Genomic DNA, 22,396 nt, shown 5'->3' on the forward strand with positions numbered 1-22,396 from the left:
AGTAATTGTTAATTTTGAAGTTTAACTAACTTGATATAATGTCATATTAACAGAACGTCAACGGTTTTTGTACACGTATCTGTTAAAAAAAACTAAAGTGTTCTCGAATAGTTACATTTAGATAGTTTAATCAGTTAAATTAGTTTTATAGATAAATCCGTCACATAGGAATAGACATGTTTTACTTATAGTAACTTTTACTCTCAAAATTTCATTCAAATCACTAAAAGCACTTGGAAGAAAATTATAATAAATCGCAAAAAATAAAGATTTTAACCCCTTATAGCTTCGAAACAAAGCAGAATCGGACCTATGTCGATATGAAAAATAAATATTATTTTTACGTGAGGAATCTCCCCACGAGAGATAGCCCATGTTTTGTGAAACACCCTGTATAGCTTATTTGTAATAGATGAAAAAAAGTGAAAGAAATTTGCTTAACTTCAGACTTCATTTCAAGAAATGAATCGGCAACAAATGTATAGCTATTATGAAACGAACTCTATTTTATTTATTTAGGTTCTGTTGAGATTTTTGGTACATTTTCCTAAATATTAGAAAATACAACACCCCCACTAAAATTGCGGTTTATATACAGTTTTATTAAATTCAGTAAAAAAGTCTATAACTAAAACTTCCATACTATCGAGGGTATTTATAGCGTTTAAATTAAATATCGATAAATTTTATACATCCCTATCATAGAAACGATCGATCTTGCTTCGGTACGACCATCGATCAGGTTGTTCTCGAGAAAATAACAGTTTTGGTCGATAAAGAAGCCGGAATTGGTGGTGATTTAATCGTTTGTGAACGCTAAATAACTTTTTGAATGGAATGAAATTTTTAAAAATACACATGACAAGCTAAAAATTAAATAATAGTGAATGATGTACCTACAACTTCATAGATATATTTAAAATATGTACACCAGTAACATATTTCTTTTTATTTTCATTTTTATTTATTTATATTAATTGTCTAATAAAACCATGTTTTTCAAGCAAGAATTCATTCAAAAACCAATATCTTACAAAAAAATCACATCAAACGCTTTAAAACCAACAGAATGAAGCTATTTAACACCTAATAGTATAAATATCGAGTTAAAAGCAACTTGTAATGGCTACCTCAATTATAATACTTATAAAATGAAAGTTTTTGACAAGAATTAAATGTAGAAAGTGATCTAATTGCTAGTAAAAACCGTTGAAAACCGTTTATCAATCGTTGTGGCATTGACGTTATTCGTCATGCGAAAACCGTATTAATTTTCGAAGCTATTTCTTTTTTGGGCTTGTGTTTTGAAGAAATGTTTGCCAGAAGAAATGGTTAGAAGATGATTAAGAGTCGGTTTGGCTTAAAAGTAGGTCAAAGAAAAAGTTACACTCTGAATAATCTCGTCGGTGAAATAATTTTTTCGATACTTAGTTTTATACTAGAATAAAAAAAACAATGAACTTAGAACATACTAGAATAGAAAAAAGATAGTAGTATCACAGATTAGGTATCCTATAAGTATACAGATAAAAATCTTGTCCCTAATTCGTGGTACGAAAATTGTTTTTATGACGATGTGCAAACGAGTAAAATTTCCTGTGCGCAAAAATAAACTCGCGTAAAATAACAGTAAACAGCGTAATAGAGATATATCGCTAAACCGAATAGCGTGCATGTACGTTAATAAGGCCAGGTGTTATTTCCTTTACGTGAGGTGGTATTAACTCTCTTCATTTATAGTTATCGTATCTGAAAGAATTTTGTTCGCGGCGCGTCCGCTGTTTAAACTTAACCTAACTTTGAATTTAAAACTTTGAAATTGTTTTGTTTACTAGGTATTTTAAAACTAAAGGGCTAAAGTGCTTATTTCCAGTGCTTTATTGTTCAACGTCTGCCAGTGGGTTTAGGGCAACAAGCAACAAATTCTCTTAGAAAGGCTAGGTCGTCATCTGCTCTAAACCTAAGCCTCTTTATAGGTTCTTTAATATTGGAAGAGGTGGAATCCATATTTTGGGCGATATTTATTTAATTAAAACTAATCCCAGCTACTTAAATATCAAATTACCTAATAAAACTAAAGTAATAATTCAAAAACACCAAACATAACCTAAAATAAAGATCCGCCGGCCAGTCTGTTGTCAACAACACCCGCACATGCCCATTTAAGCAATTTTTAAACGTTATTTAGAAATAGTGCTTGGTAATTGATCCGCAAATTACGTCAGACGGTAACGTTATTAGCGGGTGTTGTAAAATTGACTCGCCCATATCGTAACCATGATAAGGTACGCGTAAATACTGCATGACGCTATTCGGTTTTCCGATATCTCTCTAATAACTGTGCCGGTCAGGCGCTGTGCACAATTTTAGAGGCCATAAGTGGGCGTGCTATGTGCGCAAACTAGTAACCTAACTAGTGCCCGATTCCGAAAATTGGAACCACGAAAAACGATAAAGAAAAAACAAAGTTTATAATCTGTATAATCTGTGGTAGTATACCTAGTATTTTTTAATAGTTAATAGTTAATTAAAGTTATTAACGAATCATTTGAAATTTGAATTCTTTTTTAACAAAATTAATCTAAAAATTGTCATATTTCAAAAACCACCTTAGTTTGGATACCTGTGAATAAAAATACCAAACCAAAAACCATGCTATACAGCTTTTTTTTCAAACAGTAGTAGATCACCCTGTATGTTTATATTATTTACTAGAGATTCAGGCTTTTTCAGAAAACTCGTTTAAATCAAGAGGTGTAATTTGCAGCAATTTACAAATACTTGTGAAAGTAAAACTATATTTTAATGAAATTTCTCGGAATGCCCCTGTGTTATCTAAGTTTATAATGATAAAATAAGAATATGTCTTAAACTAGACTACTATCGAGCTATAATTTCCGATCCTAATACTTTTCTACTTCTTATTTCAACGTCAGAAAACCACTTTCATATATATGAAACCACTATTTAATGGACAACATAAATTTTCTATAATCTATGTACATATATCTGTATAGACAATATTATTATTAGTAACTGTGATTAAAAATACGTTTTTTAAGATAGAATAATTATTCTAATTAGTTCTCCTTGTATCGGAATTTTAAGGACAACAACGTTATTGTAACTGTAAGTTAAGAAAAGCCGTTGTTTTTTCGAAAAAATGCGTTATTTATTAGACAATCGAATGGGAAATTGAGTGGAATGAATGAAATTGTTAATAACAATTATAAGCAAGGTAAACTGATATCCTTAAACATTTTTAAATAGCTTAGAATTAATTTAATGGCTTTAATCTATAATCTCACATATCTGTACCCCAGAAGAAAATTATATTGAGTCACAAAACATAGTTTTGAGAAAAACGAATTTAAAGTTCTTTTTTGACGTTATTTCCTAATCACTGGGATATTTTTAAATCTTTGATTCTAATATTTGCTATATGAACAACTTATTTTGAACTTATATGAAATGCAAATAAGTTTTTTAAATAAATTATACCAATTTTTTTGTGAAAATTTACTGTGACTTAACTTATATTAAGCTTAACATATATTAAGTATCGAACTTATTACATCGTATCGAATGAATAAGGATAGTTCAGGGCCGGATCTACCTACGGGCTGTTTGGGCTGCAGCCCAGGGCCCTAGGTTACAAGGGGCCCCCAGGCCCCGCGAAAAACAATAGACCCATAGGTGGGAACTATTGAATCGTGAAATAAAATTAAAATTCAGGTTAAAAGTTTAAGCCAGACAAGATGGCCTTGCCACTATGATGCTGTCAAAGCCTTAAAAAATAATTATGATGACATTATGAACATTTTCAAAAGTTTCAGCGAAAATGAGGTTGAGAAAGTTGATTTCCGGAAAGAGGCACGAAATTTATTCAATAAAATGGCGAAACTCGAGACTGCAATTTTGATTATCTTGGGAAGAAGTTTTGGAGAGATTTCATTTAGTTAATAAAAAAATACAGAGCCCTGGTTTAGACATTTGTGAAGGCAACAAGTTAATTGTTTCTTTAAAAGACTTTGTGAGCAACATACGACATCAATCAGATCAAATGTTACAGGAATACGACGAAAAAGCTAAAAAATTAAGTACTAGTGTAATAATAGACTACAATTACATAAACAAGAGATGCATTATCCCAAAATTTTCAGATAAGTCTACAGGTGAATTCTCAGTATACGGCGCAGAAAGATTTAAAGAGACACGTTAAAAGTTGCGTTGGATAAGCTGATTATGGATTTAAATAAAAGGAGACAAGTCTATGAGACATATAGCAAGAAATTCAAATTTTTAATGGATTTGCAAGACAAAAATATCGAAAACATAGATTTGGAAATTACACTTCATATTATTGATTACAATCCCGATGACGTAGACGAGCATTTAGTGAATGAGTGCATTCAATTAAAATCATACTTACTCCAATCTATGTCTGAGTCTTACACCTCTTGCAGTGACATTTTTATGCTCATGTATGAAAATAAACTTATTAACGTGTTCCCTAACTGCTATACCATTTTAAAGATTTTTTTAACATTGCCAATCACTAGCTGTAAAGCAGAACGCTCCTTCTCCAAGATGTCCTATGTAGAAAATAAATATAGGACAACAATGTCTAACCATCGACTAAATAGTTTATCACTTCTTTCCATAAATTGTGATCTAACTAAAGACTTGGAATGTGATGACCAAATAACTGTCAATTTCTGTGACTACTACCTATCAATTTATTTTACTAATTCATAATAAGTAAATAAATAAAATTGTTTTATTGTTTTTTTATATTCTTATAAAATATCACTATTTCGGTTTCTCTCTCACCCAAAGTTTGCCTGGAAGAGATTGCTACCACAGCAATAAGATCGCCTTTTGTACAACTAATACTTGCGTAGATTTAAGTAACATTTATGTTACTTAAATCCACATATCACAATACCGAAGTCTACAGCAGAATAGGCAGAGAAAGAGAATTGCTCAATATAATAAAAATAAGAAAAACATCATACTTAGGGCATATATTGAGAAATGAAAAATACCACGTCTTACAATTGATAGTTAAGGGTAAGATTGAAGGAAAGAGAGGTCTCGGCAGGAAGAAACTAACTTCGTTGAGAAACATCAGAAACTGGACTCACCTAACTTTTGAAGAACTCATAAGGAAAGCCGAGAATCGTGAAGATTTTGCCAATGTGATCGCCAACCTCCACGAAAGAGACGGCACGTAAAGAAGAAGAATAATAATATATCATTATAGAAACAGTTTTTTGATATGGCTTTTAGTTGAGTACTTATGTAGGCCCCTAAGTAGTTTCAGCCCAGGGCCCCACAAATTCACGATCCGCCCCTGGATAGTTATTCTTTCTTGATCTATAGCTAGATGAATATCAAGCTTTATATTAGGAAAATCCTTTACTAGAGCTAAGGCAAACATTAACTGAAGAATCTCCGTTAATAGCTCTTGTAAAGTTCATCGCACAAATGTTGGATTGAGGTCGGGACTACAAGGAGACCTTGCTTCGTAGTCCAACTTCATCCACGTACTCGTACTCCTAACTCGTTACCCCACGCAACGTGGGACCTGGCATTATCACGCATCAGTATAAGCTGATTTCCAATGAAAGGAACATATGAAACGTCAACTTCTTGGAGAACATCCTCAATATAACGGTGGGCATTGAGAGGTCAATTTTCAACAAATTCAAGATTGTAAAAATATCAGTACTTTTTTTAATAGCTCATAAAAGAATAGAGACAATAGGATACTTCAAAAAATAAAATGTTAGGAGTACATCTAAGATTACAGCAAAGTGTATTTTATCCAAAACTAGCCTGTACCAGCGACTTCGTTCGCGTCGAATTAATCATTTGTAATGGTGATGATAAAGCAAACCAAGAATTTCCATTAACTTAAAAACTGAATAAAATTTTCTCACATTTATGTCAGCATGAGAAAAAACAATATGGCGATATTATTATATAGCTTGGTAATATTTGAGGGATAGTTTCACCCCCTTAGAATTCGAGTTTGAAAAAATCCCTTTTTATCGAACCTCTACACACTAAAGTCAATCTGTTTTCCAAAAATCAGGTTCTTACGTCAAGCGCTTTAAGCAGGATTATTAATCAATGACCAGATTTTTCGAAACACCCTGTATGCATTTTTAAAAAATCTTAAAACATGTAAAAAACAAAATAAAATATACGTGTTTAAGCGTTTTTTCGGAAACTTGGCCGTTTTTTAAATAAAAAATATTGTAATATTTGAGGGGTGGTTTCACCCTCTTGGAACTGGAATTTCGAAAAATCCCTTCTTATCGAATCTCTGCACCCTAGAATCAACCTGTATGCCAAAATTGAGCTTCTTACGTTGAGTGGTATGAGCAGAATAGTGATTAATCAGTATGTCGGATTTTATATATTAGTATAGATGCCCGTTCCATTTTTTCCACAGGGTGTTTTGAATTTATTGCAAAAAACGAAGTTTTGATATACCCCGGTGTAGTTTCTAAGATACAACGAGTGTTTCATTCAAGTCACCATACTATATGCGTACAAAGTTTTATTAGATTATGTCACTATTTTCAATAACTGAACAATAAAAACAAACAAATATGTTTACCGGATGAGACTGCACTTAAGGATTGCATTTCCTAACAATTATTTTAAAGATTTCTAAACTAATGGATTACCTACTGTAAATCCTAATTAAACGAAATATTACATAACAACATCGTAGAGAGAAAAAATCCTTATATCCTGTATGATGTACCTGAAATGATTCAATTATAACAAAACATGAATTTTATAAAAAACAAAATTATTAATACCTGTTAACTTCCTTCTAAGTGATTGTTTTGAAAATGGCGATACAGTATAATAACCGTTTCGGTACTTTCAATGAGTGTTGCTGAAATGAAATTTCTATGCTTCGTAGAAAAAGATCTTTACATAATAATTTATTCGACAAGTAGCTGTTTACTAAAAGCGTAGTTTTTTGTTGATTTTCAAAGAATTTCAATAGTAAAAGAGAGAGGCTAACTTAGTTACACAGATTTTAATATCTGTTATACAGAGAGTAATTTAAAAAAGTGCAATGATTCTAACGGGTAGTAAGTTATTTCGACCCATATACAGAGACCCCCTATGAGATTTTTTCCCAAAAAAAAAATACTGAAAATATTACATTTTTCTTGACATTTTCAGCTTTTTTTATTAAATTTAATAATAATTTTTCTAATTGTGTACTGTGACATGTGCTTACATATTATACCTTACTAAACCAATGAAAACAGAACAAGAAACAAAAAATGTAATAGGTTTGTTCCAACCCTAAGTTTTAAAACGGTTCTGGAACCGTTCTGAAATCATTGAGACTAGTCTTATCCGCATGCGTCAACTCGGCACTGTTTTTGAACGATTCTAGATTGACAATGGGTTGGAACACTTTCGGAACCGTTTTTAATCTGTCTTGTCAAAACACCGGTTAAAATAACCTCACTTTTTGTTTGATGTCATAAAGATTATTTAAGAAAGGGAGATTTTCACAAATCTAAGATTTGTCAGCATCCATGCGACACAGGGCACAGAATAAACTTTAATAACGCCAAAATTATAATGAAAAAAGCGATAGCCTCTAAAATAAAAATAAAAGAGGCTTTTTAATACAATCTAATAAAAATAAATGTATTGCTCATGCATCTGTAGATGTTAGTAATGTCAAAGAGTAGATAAGACAAGAGACGACAGTGAACAAAGAAGTCGAATTTCGCGAGAGAGACGCAGATATATTAAAATTTAAAGGTCCCATCAAGTCCAATTTTGTCTGTTGCCAAGTATATTTCTTTGAAAAATAAACAAGATTTTCTGAAAATAAATTAATAATATAAGTAGGATATAAGTAACGTATGTTAATACGGAAATGTAAATTTTTAGTTTAGATTGGTTTAGGTTCTTTTTTTGCAATGTACTGATAATATCAAAGAAACAGAATGACTAAGTTGATCGATTTCAAAGATAAACAGATAAAATCTCAAAATCTGACAACGGCGTATTTTATCTAATCTTACCTATGATTTTAGGACGCTAATCAGCTGTGCTAATCAGGCCTAAACATAAACAAAACTGATTAGTTGTTTTCTTGCATTTTTGCCTTTTTAAAGTGTGTTTTCAGAGTTTTTCGATATATTATTATCGTTTTGAGAGTTTTTAAGGTTTAATTTTAGTACCGTTTTTGTTGCGTACTAATTTGTAAATATTGTTAAATATGAATACTGAACAGGACACGAGTAGCAGGAAAAGACGAGATGGTGGCAATGTGTGTGCTTATAAAGACTGCAAAAATAGGTCTTATTCTTCGACAAACATAATATTTCACTTTTTTCCAAAGGATCCTGAAAAGTATTTTTATAGAAATATACTATATAATTATGTTATTAAACTAAATGTAATCCATAGATCGAGGACATGGTTAGAAGCTTGTAATATATTTTTAACAAAAAAATAGAGTTGCTCAATTTTTTTGTACATAAACTCCACATTGTGATTTTACACTTGTTCAAGTCCATATGTAAAAAAAATACACGTAAATAAAACATTTCTTACAAATCGACTTGGTCACTTTATCTTGTTTACCGACGATATACAAAATATTGCTTTTATTATCTTTATTCCCCGACAAATATGTTTCTAATTATAATTTATTTTATATGATATTTAGAAAACTCATTTTTTTTTTCGTTTCTATTTATTTCTTTACCCATACAGTAACTATTTATAAGCTATAAAGACAAGTTTTAATAAGAGTCTATTTCAAATTTCCCGCGAAAAAATGACGAAAATTTAAAGGGACAAGCGAGACGAGGTCACTCTCCCCACCACTCAAACATGAAAGGTACCGCGCGAACTGTCGTCTCTTGTCTTATCTACTCTTTGGTAATGTATGGCAATCGCTTCTTTGATTTTAAAGAACATAACATAAACAGGGCCAGTCAACTGAGATATACGACCTTGAACGATCTTTTTTTTGGGGTAGTAATTTCCTGGGGCGCTAGATGGCGTATTTTTATTTTAATTTTTCTAGTTGCCTAACAATTGCGTACAAAATTGTTTTTATAGTTGCCTAAATAGGCCTATTAATTATGTTCTGTCATTGTTCTGTATGTCAAATCAGTTTTCCCTTTCCGGCTTCCTCCTTCCTCTTCAGTTGTGTTTTGCAATTGAACGGAGGTGTGCGTTTCGCTGTTTTCTGGTTGTTTGGCTGTGTTTTTTGCAATCTTCATTTTACAATCGTGATTTTGTATATTTGAATTTTTTTGAACTTTGTTTTGTGTTTGATTTTTAAGATCTTTATTAAAGGTAAGGTTTAAGTTAAAGGTCTTTGATTTATCTAACAATTTTATTTAATAATCCGAGAAAGTGAGGTGAGGTAACCTAACCAAGTCCAAATGTTTGTGAATTTTATTTTTTAACAATGTAATATTTACAACGCCATATATTTTTACAAAAAAAATTGATCAACTCCATATTTTTGTACATAAACTCCACAATTGTTCAAGTCCATATGTAAAAAATACACGTAAATAAAACATTGTTTCTAATGGACGTCACTTTCTCTTGTATTCCAACGATATTTGTTATGTGTTCTTAAATCTGGTACTATAATAAATATTATACTTTTTAATCTGTTGTTTTATTTGTTTGTAAAATGTTTCATGCTTTAATTTTCTGTAAATTAAAATAAATTATTTATTGTAGGTTTTTATGCACATAAAATGATATAAGCAAACCATTTAACACTTTACAATAGTTTAACCTGGTTTAACCTTTATATATAAATCCTTGTTTTTTACCATTTGACTTGTTTGCCAACTTGAGACCAATCAGATGACTACACATTATTTTGTAGAAATCTGATTGGCTCTAACTGGCGAACAAGTCAATACGTCTTGCTTAAAAATAAATTGCATCTATTTAAATTTGCCGCCACATTTGTTACTTTCCTGGGTGGCTAGATGGCGCCACTTCAATATACAGATTACAGATTTCTTTACAAATTTGAAACCGTTTTGAAACTAAAAAATGCATGGGAGTTAGCGTTCTTCTTTAGTGTGTTCTGTGAACATAAATAAACATAACATACGTAAAAATTAAAAATAATTATACAGTAAGTTTGTGGCTTTTTGGTTTCATCTTACTAAGTAATTGTTATCAGGTACTAATTGTTATTTTTGAAGTTTAACTTGATATAATGTCATTTTAACAGAACGTCAACGGTTTTAGTAGACGTATCTGTTTTAAAAAACTAAAGTGTTCTCGAATAGTTGAATTTAAATATTTTAAATAGTTGTTTCCTTTGTTATTAGTTACTTACTTGCATTTTTTAAATATAAAAATCTTTAATTTCTGACATAGCTGTTAAACTAGACGAGTTTATAGCCATCTGCCAGTTACATTAAATAAATAGACCCTGTACGAGTAGGAAAACAAGCTTTACGAAACTGAAGTTGTACAAGCGTAAATTACCTTCAAAAAGTTGTAGATACAGTCCAATTTAAAAGCTGTAAATATTAAACTGTTATGTTACGTTAAGTAAAATGCAAATAACCCAGTTTAACATTTTTTTTTGATAAACTAGTTTGTTTCTAAACGTTTCCAGATAAACCAAGATATATTTGTCATAAGTAACATATTTAGTGTCAAAAATTTGGTTTTCTTGTGTATCAGAATAATAAAATAAACAAGAAGGGTAATAAATTTAGTTAGCGTCATTCAGTTCTGAAGAGTAATAATTTTTACGTTCAATGTAGTTCATTTTAGGACTAGTATTTAAATTAGTTGCCATTGAAACATGCTTGCAAATGGGTAGGCAAACATTTAGTCCAGTTACTTATTTATTTTAAAAATTTATAAGTTCAGTTCTACATTTATTTAATTTCTACTGAAAATATAAGTAAACTGTTACAATTTTTTTGTTTCTGAGACACATTACTTTCATTTTATTAACTACATACAGGGTGTCCCAATATTCCGTTGGCATAGAACAACTTTGTATTTTTGGAATGATCGAAATTTTTCTTGATTTTTGTGAATGTCAAATGTTAAAGCACAAAAAAATAAAAACACTAAATCACCACAATACACCAAAACACTTTTACTTTAACACTGGACGCGCGTTTCGCTAACCATGTTAGCATCATCAGCAGATGATTATAAACTAAAGTACAATCTACAAGTTGAGCGTTTATATACTCGCCCAGTGGGCACCGAGTGGGCGTGGCAAAAACTAGCCAACCGAGTCAGAGCCAACTGAGCGTAACAGTTAGATTTCCGCCACTAGAGTAGTAGGAACAAAGAACTTGAAGGAATTGGACCGTTGTCTCTGTTCATACTATCTTTACATTTATTAATTCTGATGCTTTCATATGCATCTAATTGCCTGTAATTTGAGACTTGTTTAATTAATTTTAAATTATTAAGATCTATACAATGTTCTTTATCAACAATATGTTCGGCAACGCAAGATTTATCCGGTCTACCATATCTTATCTGAGCTAAATGTTCTTTAAATCTAGTTAATATTGATCTTCTAGTTTGCCCAACATATTTCTGATTACAATCTTTACAAGAAATTTCATAAATACCCGACCTTTCCAGTGGAGATGTTTTATCCTTTGGATTACCTAATAATTGTTGTAATTTATTATTAGCACTATACACAAGTTTATAATTGACATTCTTAAAAATTCCTTTAGACCTTAACTCTCTATCAAACGGTATCGAAAAATATTTAGACGTATCTTCCTCCACTTGAAAAGTCGAATTTTCAGAAATCATTAACCTATACCTACGTTTTCTAATTAATTTATCAACTAGTGAAGGAGAATATCCATTACACTCAGCTACATTCCTAATGTAATCTCTTTCTATTTCATATCTTTCGTTGGAAAGTGGGAAACTAAGTAATCTATGAACTAAGAAATTTAAACTAGCCATTTTATGTTCAACACTATGATGTGATTCATTAGGAATATATCTGCGTGTGGTCGTATTTTTCCTATAGATATCAAATTCCAGGCAATTATTAGCATTTCTAATAACTAATACATCTAGAAATGGTAATCTGTCGTTGTTCTCAATTTCATGAGTAAATTTAATGGAAGGAAAACGATTATTTAACTTAGAAATAAAATTATCTATGGTGTCTGAATGTGTGTCAAAAACAGCAAAAATATCATCCACATACCTAAACCAAACTCTTGGAAAATACTCAAACTGATTCTTAGCCTCCACTTCAAACCTGCTCATGAATAAATTAGCCAAAAATGGAGACAATGGATTACCCATTGCTGTACCTTCCCGCTGTTCACAAAATTGTTATTAAATTGAAAACAATTTTGTTTCATACATAACGATGTAAGCTCAATATATTCAGTCACAGTTTTGTTGTCGAGACCATTTGCGTTCAGTAATTCCTTCAAGTAGCCTAAAGTATGTGGAATTGGAACACTTGGGAACAACGAAGGTACATCAAAGGAGACCAAAATTTCACCTTCATGTTATATCTTTAATTTTGTTAATGAATTCAATATTATTTTTAACTGCGAAAGAAGGTTCCTGATCAGGTAAATTTTCGAACTCCCTTGATAACCATTTTGCCAAGTTATAAGTCGGAGAACCTACAGCCGATACAATTGGGCGCATAGACTTGTCCGGTTTATGAATTTTTGGCAAAGCATACAATTTTGGTAATGAGGGATTGGATACTTGCAATTTCCTCTTTAAAGAAAGATCAATAAGGGTGTTACATTCTTTTAGAGTTTTCTTAACGTCTGCTACCATCTTAGACAAAGGATTCTTTTTCAAATTTATGTAGGGGCCATTATCGATTAAGTTGTTAACCTTATCATAATAGTCTTTTTTATCTAATATAACAACCTTATTTCCTTTATCAGCTTTTAGGTAGAAACAATCTTTGTTACGCAAACTCTTGACAATATTGTGATCCTTGTTAGATTTTAATGATTTACTTGAAACGATATTTTTTGATAACTGATTTCTACAAGCCTCTCTTGCAAATACTTTAGAAGCCTCGGGCAAGTGCTGAATAGCAGTTTCAACACCAACGACGATTTCCTCCAAAGCGCTACCAGAGTTGGGCAATGCAAACTTTAAACCTTTGTTTAATAAACTGAGCTCTTGTTTGCTCTTGTTAAAGCACGCAAAACTTAGGAACTCCAAATCTCATTCAGATCGGAATAACGGTTCTTAAAATACCTTAAAAAATGTGTTTATTTTTTTAAAGTTTGATGCCCTCTAGCGGCCAAACGAAGCACTTTTGTATAGAGGTAAATTATGTTCAATAAACTTATTTTGATTCCGAAAAAAATACGTAGTAGTTTTATGACCATGGAATATTGAGACACCCTGTATATCGTTACCTTATACGCAAAAATTGTTTTCACAGGAAAATCAAAAACTTTTTCAAGTGTCATATACATTTCCACTAATTCTGAAAAAAATTTGTCCACAGATAGCGCAATAATCAAAATAATTCCAAATTTGTCTTACTATGCAATACAATAGACGTATGAGGTCATTATTGAAATAGGCTATAAATATTAATTTTGTCAAAAATAATTGAACTTAAGCCAATAGCCAAGAATATTTGGATTTTCGAGACATATTAATATTTTATTATCTAATCCAGTTTAAACCTTATTTAACTTTTCTCTGCTGTCCTAGTAATTTTTAGCAAATTCATTTTAGCAACATTTTAAACAACAATTTAGACTTTTTAGACTTTTGAAGCAACAATTTAGACTTGGCTTTTAGTTCTCAGACTTGGCTTTTAGTTCGTCCCCAATTCAATTTCTCCGCCAACCGCAGAGTTCGCGTCAAATTCGTCTATCTTTTTACAAAGGGGAGCTTGAAAAATATTGCATTTAGATCGAGACTATTTAAATTTACCTAATGCTATTCTTCCTTTTTTTTTGCTGTCAGTCAGTCATATTTATTAGTTATTAATAAAAGAATAGTGGGTAAAACTATACAGGGTGAGTCTTAAATAAGTGCAAATATTTTCAGGGGTGGTATATTTCGACCCCAGGAACACGTCCATGAGTTTTTTTGCAAAAAAAGATGTTAAAAATCGAGCATTTTCTTTTAAATTTTCCTGTATATTTTAGAAAACTTTTTAGAACTTCTTGTTCACCGCAAATTTTCCCACGGTATAGTTTCTTAATCTCTGATATTACGGCACTAAAAGAGATGCAAATACCGAAAAATTGAGGTGGTCCAAATTTTTTTAAAAATAAATCTCTTTTTTTAATTTCCATACTTTAATATCTCGATTGGACTTATTTGAAAGTCGATAAAGAGAATATATATTATGTTTGTTTTATTGAGATCTACCAACCCTGAAAATATTTGCACTTATATACTCACCTTGTATAATAAAAATTTTCAAACCGAACAAACAACAGATGATTATTAAAATTATTAGTGTCCCAGAGAAAGACATTTTACAATAGTTGTTTTACAAATTGGTGTAAATTATACTGATGCAAATTGATTAGTTAGTTATGGAGTCAGTAAGGATCTTACGTCACTTTAGTTAGAAGATTAACAATTTAATTTTTGCTAATTCAATCTTTTTTGAGCTCTGATCGGGACCCCATCTTTCCACCGACCCACCGGGAATTTTCCCGTTTTCCCATATGGCCCATCCACCCCTGTCTACATGATAGCCAGCGCATAATAGTATCATTAAAAAGCGCACAAATTACGCAATATATAAACCAATTTGATTACACTGGTTACCACTAGTCACCAATTCTGACGATTTTCCACATATAAAACGACAAACATCCTGTCAGAAACGAATCCAAACGTCAGAAACGATTTCACTTCTTGAAAATACAGTCGAAACGTCGTGTTTTTTGGCCAGTTCGCCAACGACGACGATGACTAAAAGAGATCAAAAGCAGCCATGGCTGTAACGGAATGCAGCCGGAAGTAGGTCACAAGACGTATGGCACCTTTAAATTCGGTTGATACAATATTCTACATAAGACGTGTGTGGATTTATTAATTTATATTGATCGATTCAATCCGAATTGCTAATTTAAAAATATGCAAGTTAATTTTATAAACTTTGTTTTTAAAGTGTCCAGATTTTGAGTCAACCAATGATCAATGCAGGAGGGACAGAAAGAAAAGAGCAGATTATTTTTGAAGAATAGTACTGGAGCATTATGTAATTTTTACGTAAAGAAGTCTTAATTAGCTTCAGAGGACACTTATTTAGGCTAAACTTAGGGTTAAAAAATAGTTAAGATACATAAAATTAAAAAAATACAAACGAAAACTTTAAAGTATTAATTCTAACGAGGAACTCGCATATTTTTCGGAGGAATGAATCTTTTTTAAAAATAAATTTTTGTAAGATAGATATAAGTATACAGTTCATACCAAATAAACTTTTAGTCACGTGATTAAGCTTGACCGGCACAGCGTTGCCAACATTTACATATTTTCTTTTAATCAAAATATTTTAGGAAATAAAAACAAATTAATTATAAATATATAAACAATAAAACTCACCTTCTTAACAGCACCTAAGGGACATAAAGGGCCATTACTATCGCTTTCCCATTCAAAATATTCTAATATAGTTGCAATAAGTTTTTTACGGCTATTAAGCTATCTTGTACATTTTCCACGAAAAGAGGTTCTAAAAAGAACAATGTTCGATTGCAGGGTCTGCTAGTAAACATTTTTAAGGTTAAAGTATCACTATTTATTTAAACCAAAAACTCGTCATACAAAACGAAAGTGTCAAAACGAGCAACAATGTGAGGAAATAAATAAATAAATGCGGCAACTTGGCAGTTTTTACAGCAGAGCTACCACCTGAATCCCCAGCGGAAATTTAAATTCCAGTTAGTCAGCCCGCCGCCGAATATATTCATGGTTGGCAACAACGAATTTAAAAATCGCGCCCTTGATTACATAACTAAAAGTTTAATTGATATCAGATATAGATCGATAAAGATAATTGTAAGTTAGGGACAAAATTATTATTTTAATTTATTGCAAATATATAGCGATTTCCTGACTTTTGCATAAAATTTTAAAGAAAACAATGTTGATTTAATGTCTACTGAAAAATAAAAAATACCATCAGATAAATAATGTTCCTTTAAACACTAGACATTTCAAGCAAAATATATTAATTATTTTTCTAGCACTCACCACAAAATGGTATGCCCTCGGGTAACCATACCCCGTTTTCGCACACCCTTCTGGAGGGTCCTAGTAATTCGAATCCATTTTCACACGTATAGGTCGCCACAGTTTCTGGACCAAGATTATCGTCCGAAAAATGTACCGACGAATGAGCTGGCGAACCTGGATAGCTACAACTTCGTCCTTCTTGGGCTTGTGTATCTGTAATCCATAAAAAATGCATTTTGTTACCTTGTTTATAAAAACAAGTCTTATACAGGGTGTTTCAAAACAAATGCGAAAAACTTCAGGGGGTGATTCCTTGTTCAAAATAAAGGGTGGTTTGCTCTATAAACGTTGGGTCAAAAGTCAACCATTAGGGAGATATCGCGGTACAAAGATGGCGGAAAAATAATGTTTTTATTTTTTATCTTGAAAACGAAAAGAGATAGCCTAATGAAATTTTACGGAAGCATTACTGTTATGAAAACACACTTTCTGGTAATTTTTTCACTTTTTTAAAATGAGTGGAAGGGGTTGAAATAAACTACCCCTATCATATTTGTTCATGAAATTTAAGGAAAAATCTTATCAAACACATGCAAAAAGAAATAATTTTGATAGTTTAGTTTATTTAGAAACTTTTTTATCTCTTGTGTTTTTTTGATAAAACTCACCGATTTGAAATTAAAAAATAAAATGTAAAGCATTACATGTCAGGACAAAAAACATTTTTAGATAAAGAATCTAGTGGGCAGCTGTAATTTTTTTAGGAAAAAATCTAGGCGGCCGCTGTCACTTTTTAGGATGTTTCTAATATTGTTTTATTTGACATTACCCTACTGCAATACGTTATTATCTAGATTATTATTATAATCATTATTATCACTAGATTCTTAATCTAAAAATATTTTTAGTCCTGACATGTAATGCTTTACATTTTATTTTTTAATTTCAAATCGGTGAGTTTTATAAAAAAAATACAAGAGATAAAAAAGTTTCTAAACAAACTGAACTATCCAAATTAATTTTTTTTGTGTTTGATAAGATTTTTCTTTAAATTTCGTTAACAAGAATGATAGGGGTAGTTTATTTCAACCCCTTCCACTCATTTTAAAAAAGTAAAAAAATTACCAGAAAGTGTGTTTTCATAACAGTAATGCTTCCACAACATTTCATTAGTCTATCTCTTTTCGTTTTGAAGATAAAAAATAAGAACATTATTTTTCCGCCATCTTTGTACCGCGATATCTCCCTAATGGTTGACTTTTGACCCAACGTTTATGAAGCAAACTACCCTTTATTTTGAACAAGGAATCACCCCCTGAAGTTTTTCGCATTTGTTTTGAAACACCCTCTATATATATAAGACGATTTTGAGTGCGACTGTAAAATAGAAATAATTTTGCAATCATCCTTCAGTTCTATGGTGTATTCAGAAAAAATAAAAACTATTGAAGAAGGACCTCCTAAGCATATTTTGAATATTAATACTAAATTCAAAATCGTGTATTCGTCATTTTAGTGAAAATGTTTATAAAATTGAACATGTGGTTGTAAAGCACTCAATAAACTTTTTAAAAGAAAAAAACCTTATTTTGTTAAAAAATAAGAAGGATAGGAAAACAATATAACATACGAACATCTTTCAAAACACAAAATACACTTAGATCCATTTTATCACATACTAAACCAATGAATACAGAACAACAAACAAAAATGTAATATACAAAATACCACGTAAATGCGATAAATTTTACATTGGTGAAACATCTAGACCCTTAAATGTTCGAATTAAAGAACATAGAGATTATTTAAGAAAGGGAGATTTTCACAGATCTAAGATTTGTCAGCATTCATGGAACACAGGGCACAGAATAAATTTTAATAACGCCAAAATTATAATGAAAGAAGCGATAGACTCTAAAAGAAAAATTAAAGGGTTTTTTTAATACAATCTAATAAAAATACATGTAATGCTCATGCATCTATAGATGTTAGTAATGTATGACAATCGCTTCTTTGATTTTAAAGAACATAACATAAATAAACATAACATACGTAAAAATTAAAAATAATCATACAGAAAGTTTGGGGCTCTTTGGTTTTACCTTATTAAATAATTGTTATCAGGTAGTAATTGTTAATTTTGAAGTTTAATTTGATATAATGTCATTTTAACAGAACGTCAACGGTTCTTGTAGACGTATCTGTTTTAAAAAACTAAAGTGTTCTCGAATAGTTGAATTTAAATTTTTAAATAATTTTTTTCTCTGTATTTTTTTGCTTCCGACGACGTTAAGCATTTTTTTATTCGTTAGGCAAATTTCTACCTATCTGTAAACCTAACCTCTGACAAGTAGTTTCCGTTTGGATCAACGCAGAAGTGTTTACAAAAAATAACTATTTTATTTTGTAGATTTTCTTGCAGTGGCGAAATACCCATATAAGATTTTTTTTATTGTGTTGGTAAAATGTTAATTGTAGTAACTTATATTGCATCCCCTTGTATTGACGCCACTCTACGCTGCTGCCTACAAATCACACAAAAATGGAACACCCTGTACAAACCTTAGTCACAGACCTTATATAGTTACTTTCTATATAAAAACAGACGTATATTACGTGGAAGATAATATTATTCACCTGGTACTAAGCTCATGGGAACATCGCAAGCACGTTAGTAGGTTACTGGCACGTTAAATACAATACCACAGGCTCGTGGTTGGGTACTATCGGAGATTTAATTTCGCCTAGACATCGGAGAAAATAGGAAAAGAAAAACCACAGGTGCGTAAAGTGTACCACAACAAAGCGTAGTATTGCTCACAAAATCGTGCCCAGGACATTTAAATATACAGGATGGTGTAGTATACAACTAGTTCCGGAGATACTCGAGAGAATTGTCTCTAGTTTTTAGAGTACACACAACCAAACTTATATAGAATCACTCTTTATTTCTGACACTATTCGGTTTTTATATGATTCAAAATAAAAAATATATAAATTGTAAAATTAGTAATTTTTTAATGGCCATAATGCGTTCTTTCAAAATCATCGAACAACTAAATCATTTCCATAGATCCAGTGACGTACCGTGACTTTGAATTTTGAGACCATAAACTGACAAATAATTTGTCAAAAAAATCATATTACAGCTATATGTTTTATTTTGCATAAAAATGTTAACTAATAAGTTAGAGTAATTATATTTCTTCCCTAACTAAGTGGTTTTATCGCTAAATTTATCTAAAGCTAAGTACAACACAAATTTTAAATACGTGGACTATTATAACAACAAATACATCGTAAAAGTCTATTTTGGTAGCATTCTGAACGAGAATTCAAGTTAAACTTTTTAGAAAATAATTTAAAGGAAAAATGAACCTGCTCGCAGATGCTTGTTCCGAGTAAAATCCTAGAGCTCTTTAATTTGCTTTTATAAACTCACACATGATGCAGAATTGCATGAATCTTTGGAGTTATCTTAATACCTAAATTGAGTATTTCCAATCTAAATTGTTCGATGTCATGTTCAAAATGTTTGTTTAGTGCTTGACCGAAACAACTCGAAACTACTTAATTCAATGCAGAAAACACTGCAATATATTTATTCCTAAAAAGAAAGATGGTTAGGTTTTTGCTTCTAAAAACTTTGAATAGGGTTCTTTACCGGGCGATATCGTCTTCAAAATATCCACTTTCTTTAAAAGTTGTCTGGCGTTATTTCCGTTACATTTTCCATAATGATCTAGTTTCAATCCCGCTTTTTTTGTCCATTCTGTTGCAACATTAGTATTCTCCAATTCAAGACAATCAAATAGTTTTTGAACCACACCTAACAAAAGGTGAAGCTCAGGAGGGGGAATATACTTTAAGACAGGTGTTTCTTCGTCGCCAATGATTAAAGGTATGTTTATACAGTTTTCTAAAAAATAATTGCCCTTTTCTATATGGTGCATTGAACAACAGTTTAAAAAATACAAAAAAAATATTTCAAACAAAAACGCTTACTAAAATCTTTGGCTTTTGTTATATTTCCTCCAGATTGTTGCCATAAATTTGTATTTTCTGTAATACTTTTTATAGTTCTGAATGATCTTTAATTTCCAATTCCTTTACATTTACATCACACCATGGGCAAGTGTGAGTGGATGAATTTGACTGAAGACCAAGGAGAATTATAATAAGCTTAAAGTCAGCAGCAAAACTATAGAAACAAATTCCACATATGGACTGCAGATCTAACGTCTCAAAGAGGCTTTTAATGTTAGCATAAGATTCAGACAACTTTGGTCCTAAGCCAATTATGAATAGTTTATTAATTCCAGCACTTTTATATTTCTTGAAATATTCGGGATCATTTTCAGGGAGCACATTCAGACAAACTTTAGGTGATCCACCACCACTATCAATGCCAATTTTTAGATGAAAATTTTCAGATAATTCTCTAATTTCCAAAATATATGATAGAAGACCAGATAAATCTGAGCAGTATACAAAAATTATTATTAACTGAATTAACATTTTTCCTTTAAATTATTTTCTAAAATGTTTAACTTGAATTCTAGTTCAGAATGCTACTAAAATAGACCTTTAGGATGTATTTGTTGTTATAATAGTCCACGTATTTAAGATTTGTGTTGTACTTAGCTTTAGTTAAATTTAGCGATAAAACCACTTAGTTAGGGAAGAATTATAATTATTCTAACTTATTAGTTAACATTTTTATGCAAAATAAAACATATAGCTGTAATATGATTTTTTTGACAAATTATTGTTTCAGTTTTTGGTCTCAAAATTCAAAGTCACGGTACGTCACTGGATCTATGGAAATGATTTAGTTGTTCGATGATTTTGAAAGAACGCATTATGGCCATTAAAAAATTACTAATTTTACAATTTATTAATTTTTAATTTTGAATCATATAAAAACCGAACAGTGCTGACTAAATTCCTTGCAAGGATAAAAATTGGTATACAACTTTAAGATAAGTCTTTTTGTTGTAAATAAACATGATAATAAAGAAAAAACGACTGCTGCGATTTATTTTCTTTTGAATTTTGTGTTTAGTAGTAAAATCACGATTGTCCGGTAATTTCCATTCAATCCAATAAAATTTTAAAAATGCCTTATGTTGGATTATGAGATGTATAGAGGGGAAGAATTATTGCTCTCATCGAACAAGCAATGCTCCAAAGAGACCTAGCAGAGATAGTAGGCGTTACCCAGTATGTTGCATCGAAAATATATGCAAGGTACTTGGAATTAGGAACACACAAGGCTAGGCCCAGACAAAGTCGTCGAAGAGTCGCAACTGAACAACAAGACCGCCTTGTGTGCCAAATTGCCAGAATAAATCCCAATGTTTCTCATCCAGAGCTACAAAGACAACTTCTGGCAGCCACAAGTGTGAACGTTTCAGTTGAAACCATAAGAAATAGGCTTCGTGCCCGAGGGTTTTACGAAGGTTTTAGGGTAGGAGAGAGTTACGGATCCCACAGTTACCTCAGCAAAATAAAATTAACCGACTACATTGATGCCTTCAACATCAAAACTGGACAACTGAGAATTGGCAAAATGTTCTTTTTTCGGATCAGACCAGAATTGGCTTAAGATCAGATAGCCATCGAATTCGGGTTCTCAGAGCTCCAGGAAGACGAGCGAGACTTCAGGCTGCCAAATCTATACCAAGATATAAAAGAGGAACTGTACTGTTCTGAGGAGGTATTATACCGGGAGCAAAAACTCCATTATTACTACTTCAACAACCTTTAACGGGTCGGAGATATGTTTGTTTGATGCTAGATCCAATGGTTAGTCTTTGGAGAGCTGCAATTGGGGATCATTTTAACTTCATGCGCGATAGTGCACCTCCCCATACCAGCAGAGTGATTAAAGAATGTCTTGAAACGGAAGGTGTCATAGTTTTGAACTGGCCTGCCTATTCACCTGACCTAAACCCTATCGAACACTTGTGGGACTAGTTTAAAAGAAAGGTTAGAGCTCGTCGAATCAATCCAGGAAATCTCGCACAGTCTATTGATGCAGCACTAGCAGAATGGAAAAACATACCCCAAGACAACTTTGATAATTTAATAAGAAGCATGCCAGCGCGGATAGAAGCTTGCATAAGGGCTAGAGGTGACAACAAGGAAT

At 31.5% G+C, this 22,396-nt stretch overlaps 1 protein-coding gene and 1 long non-coding RNA gene across 2 annotated transcripts in view; both read right to left on the minus strand.

Annotated features, from left to right (window-relative positions):
* The window catches only part of LOC115889938, a 73,695-nt gene that overhangs the window by 40,209 nt on the left and 11,090 nt on the right, over window positions 1-22,396 (minus strand). Inside the window, exon 2 of the mRNA XM_030910042.1 lies at window positions 16,264-16,458. Within this exon, the coding sequence (XP_030765902.1) occupies window positions 16,264-16,458 (195 nt within the window). The remainder of the gene's footprint in view (window positions 1-16,263; window positions 16,459-22,396) is intronic.
* Window positions 19,819-20,331, minus strand: LOC115889939. Its single transcript, XR_004051530.1, has 3 exons — window positions 20,251-20,331; window positions 19,910-20,164; window positions 19,819-19,852 (listed from the first exon to the last, which is right to left on the minus strand). It is a non-coding gene; the product is annotated as an uncharacterized LOC115889939 (long non-coding RNA).

This window comes from Sitophilus oryzae, unplaced genomic scaffold (genome assembly GCF_002938485.1).
Source record: "Sitophilus oryzae breed Bouriz unplaced genomic scaffold, Soryzae_2.0 scaffold_857_pilon_pilon, whole genome shotgun sequence".
NCBI lineage: Eukaryota > Metazoa > Arthropoda > Insecta > Coleoptera > Curculionidae > Sitophilus > Sitophilus oryzae.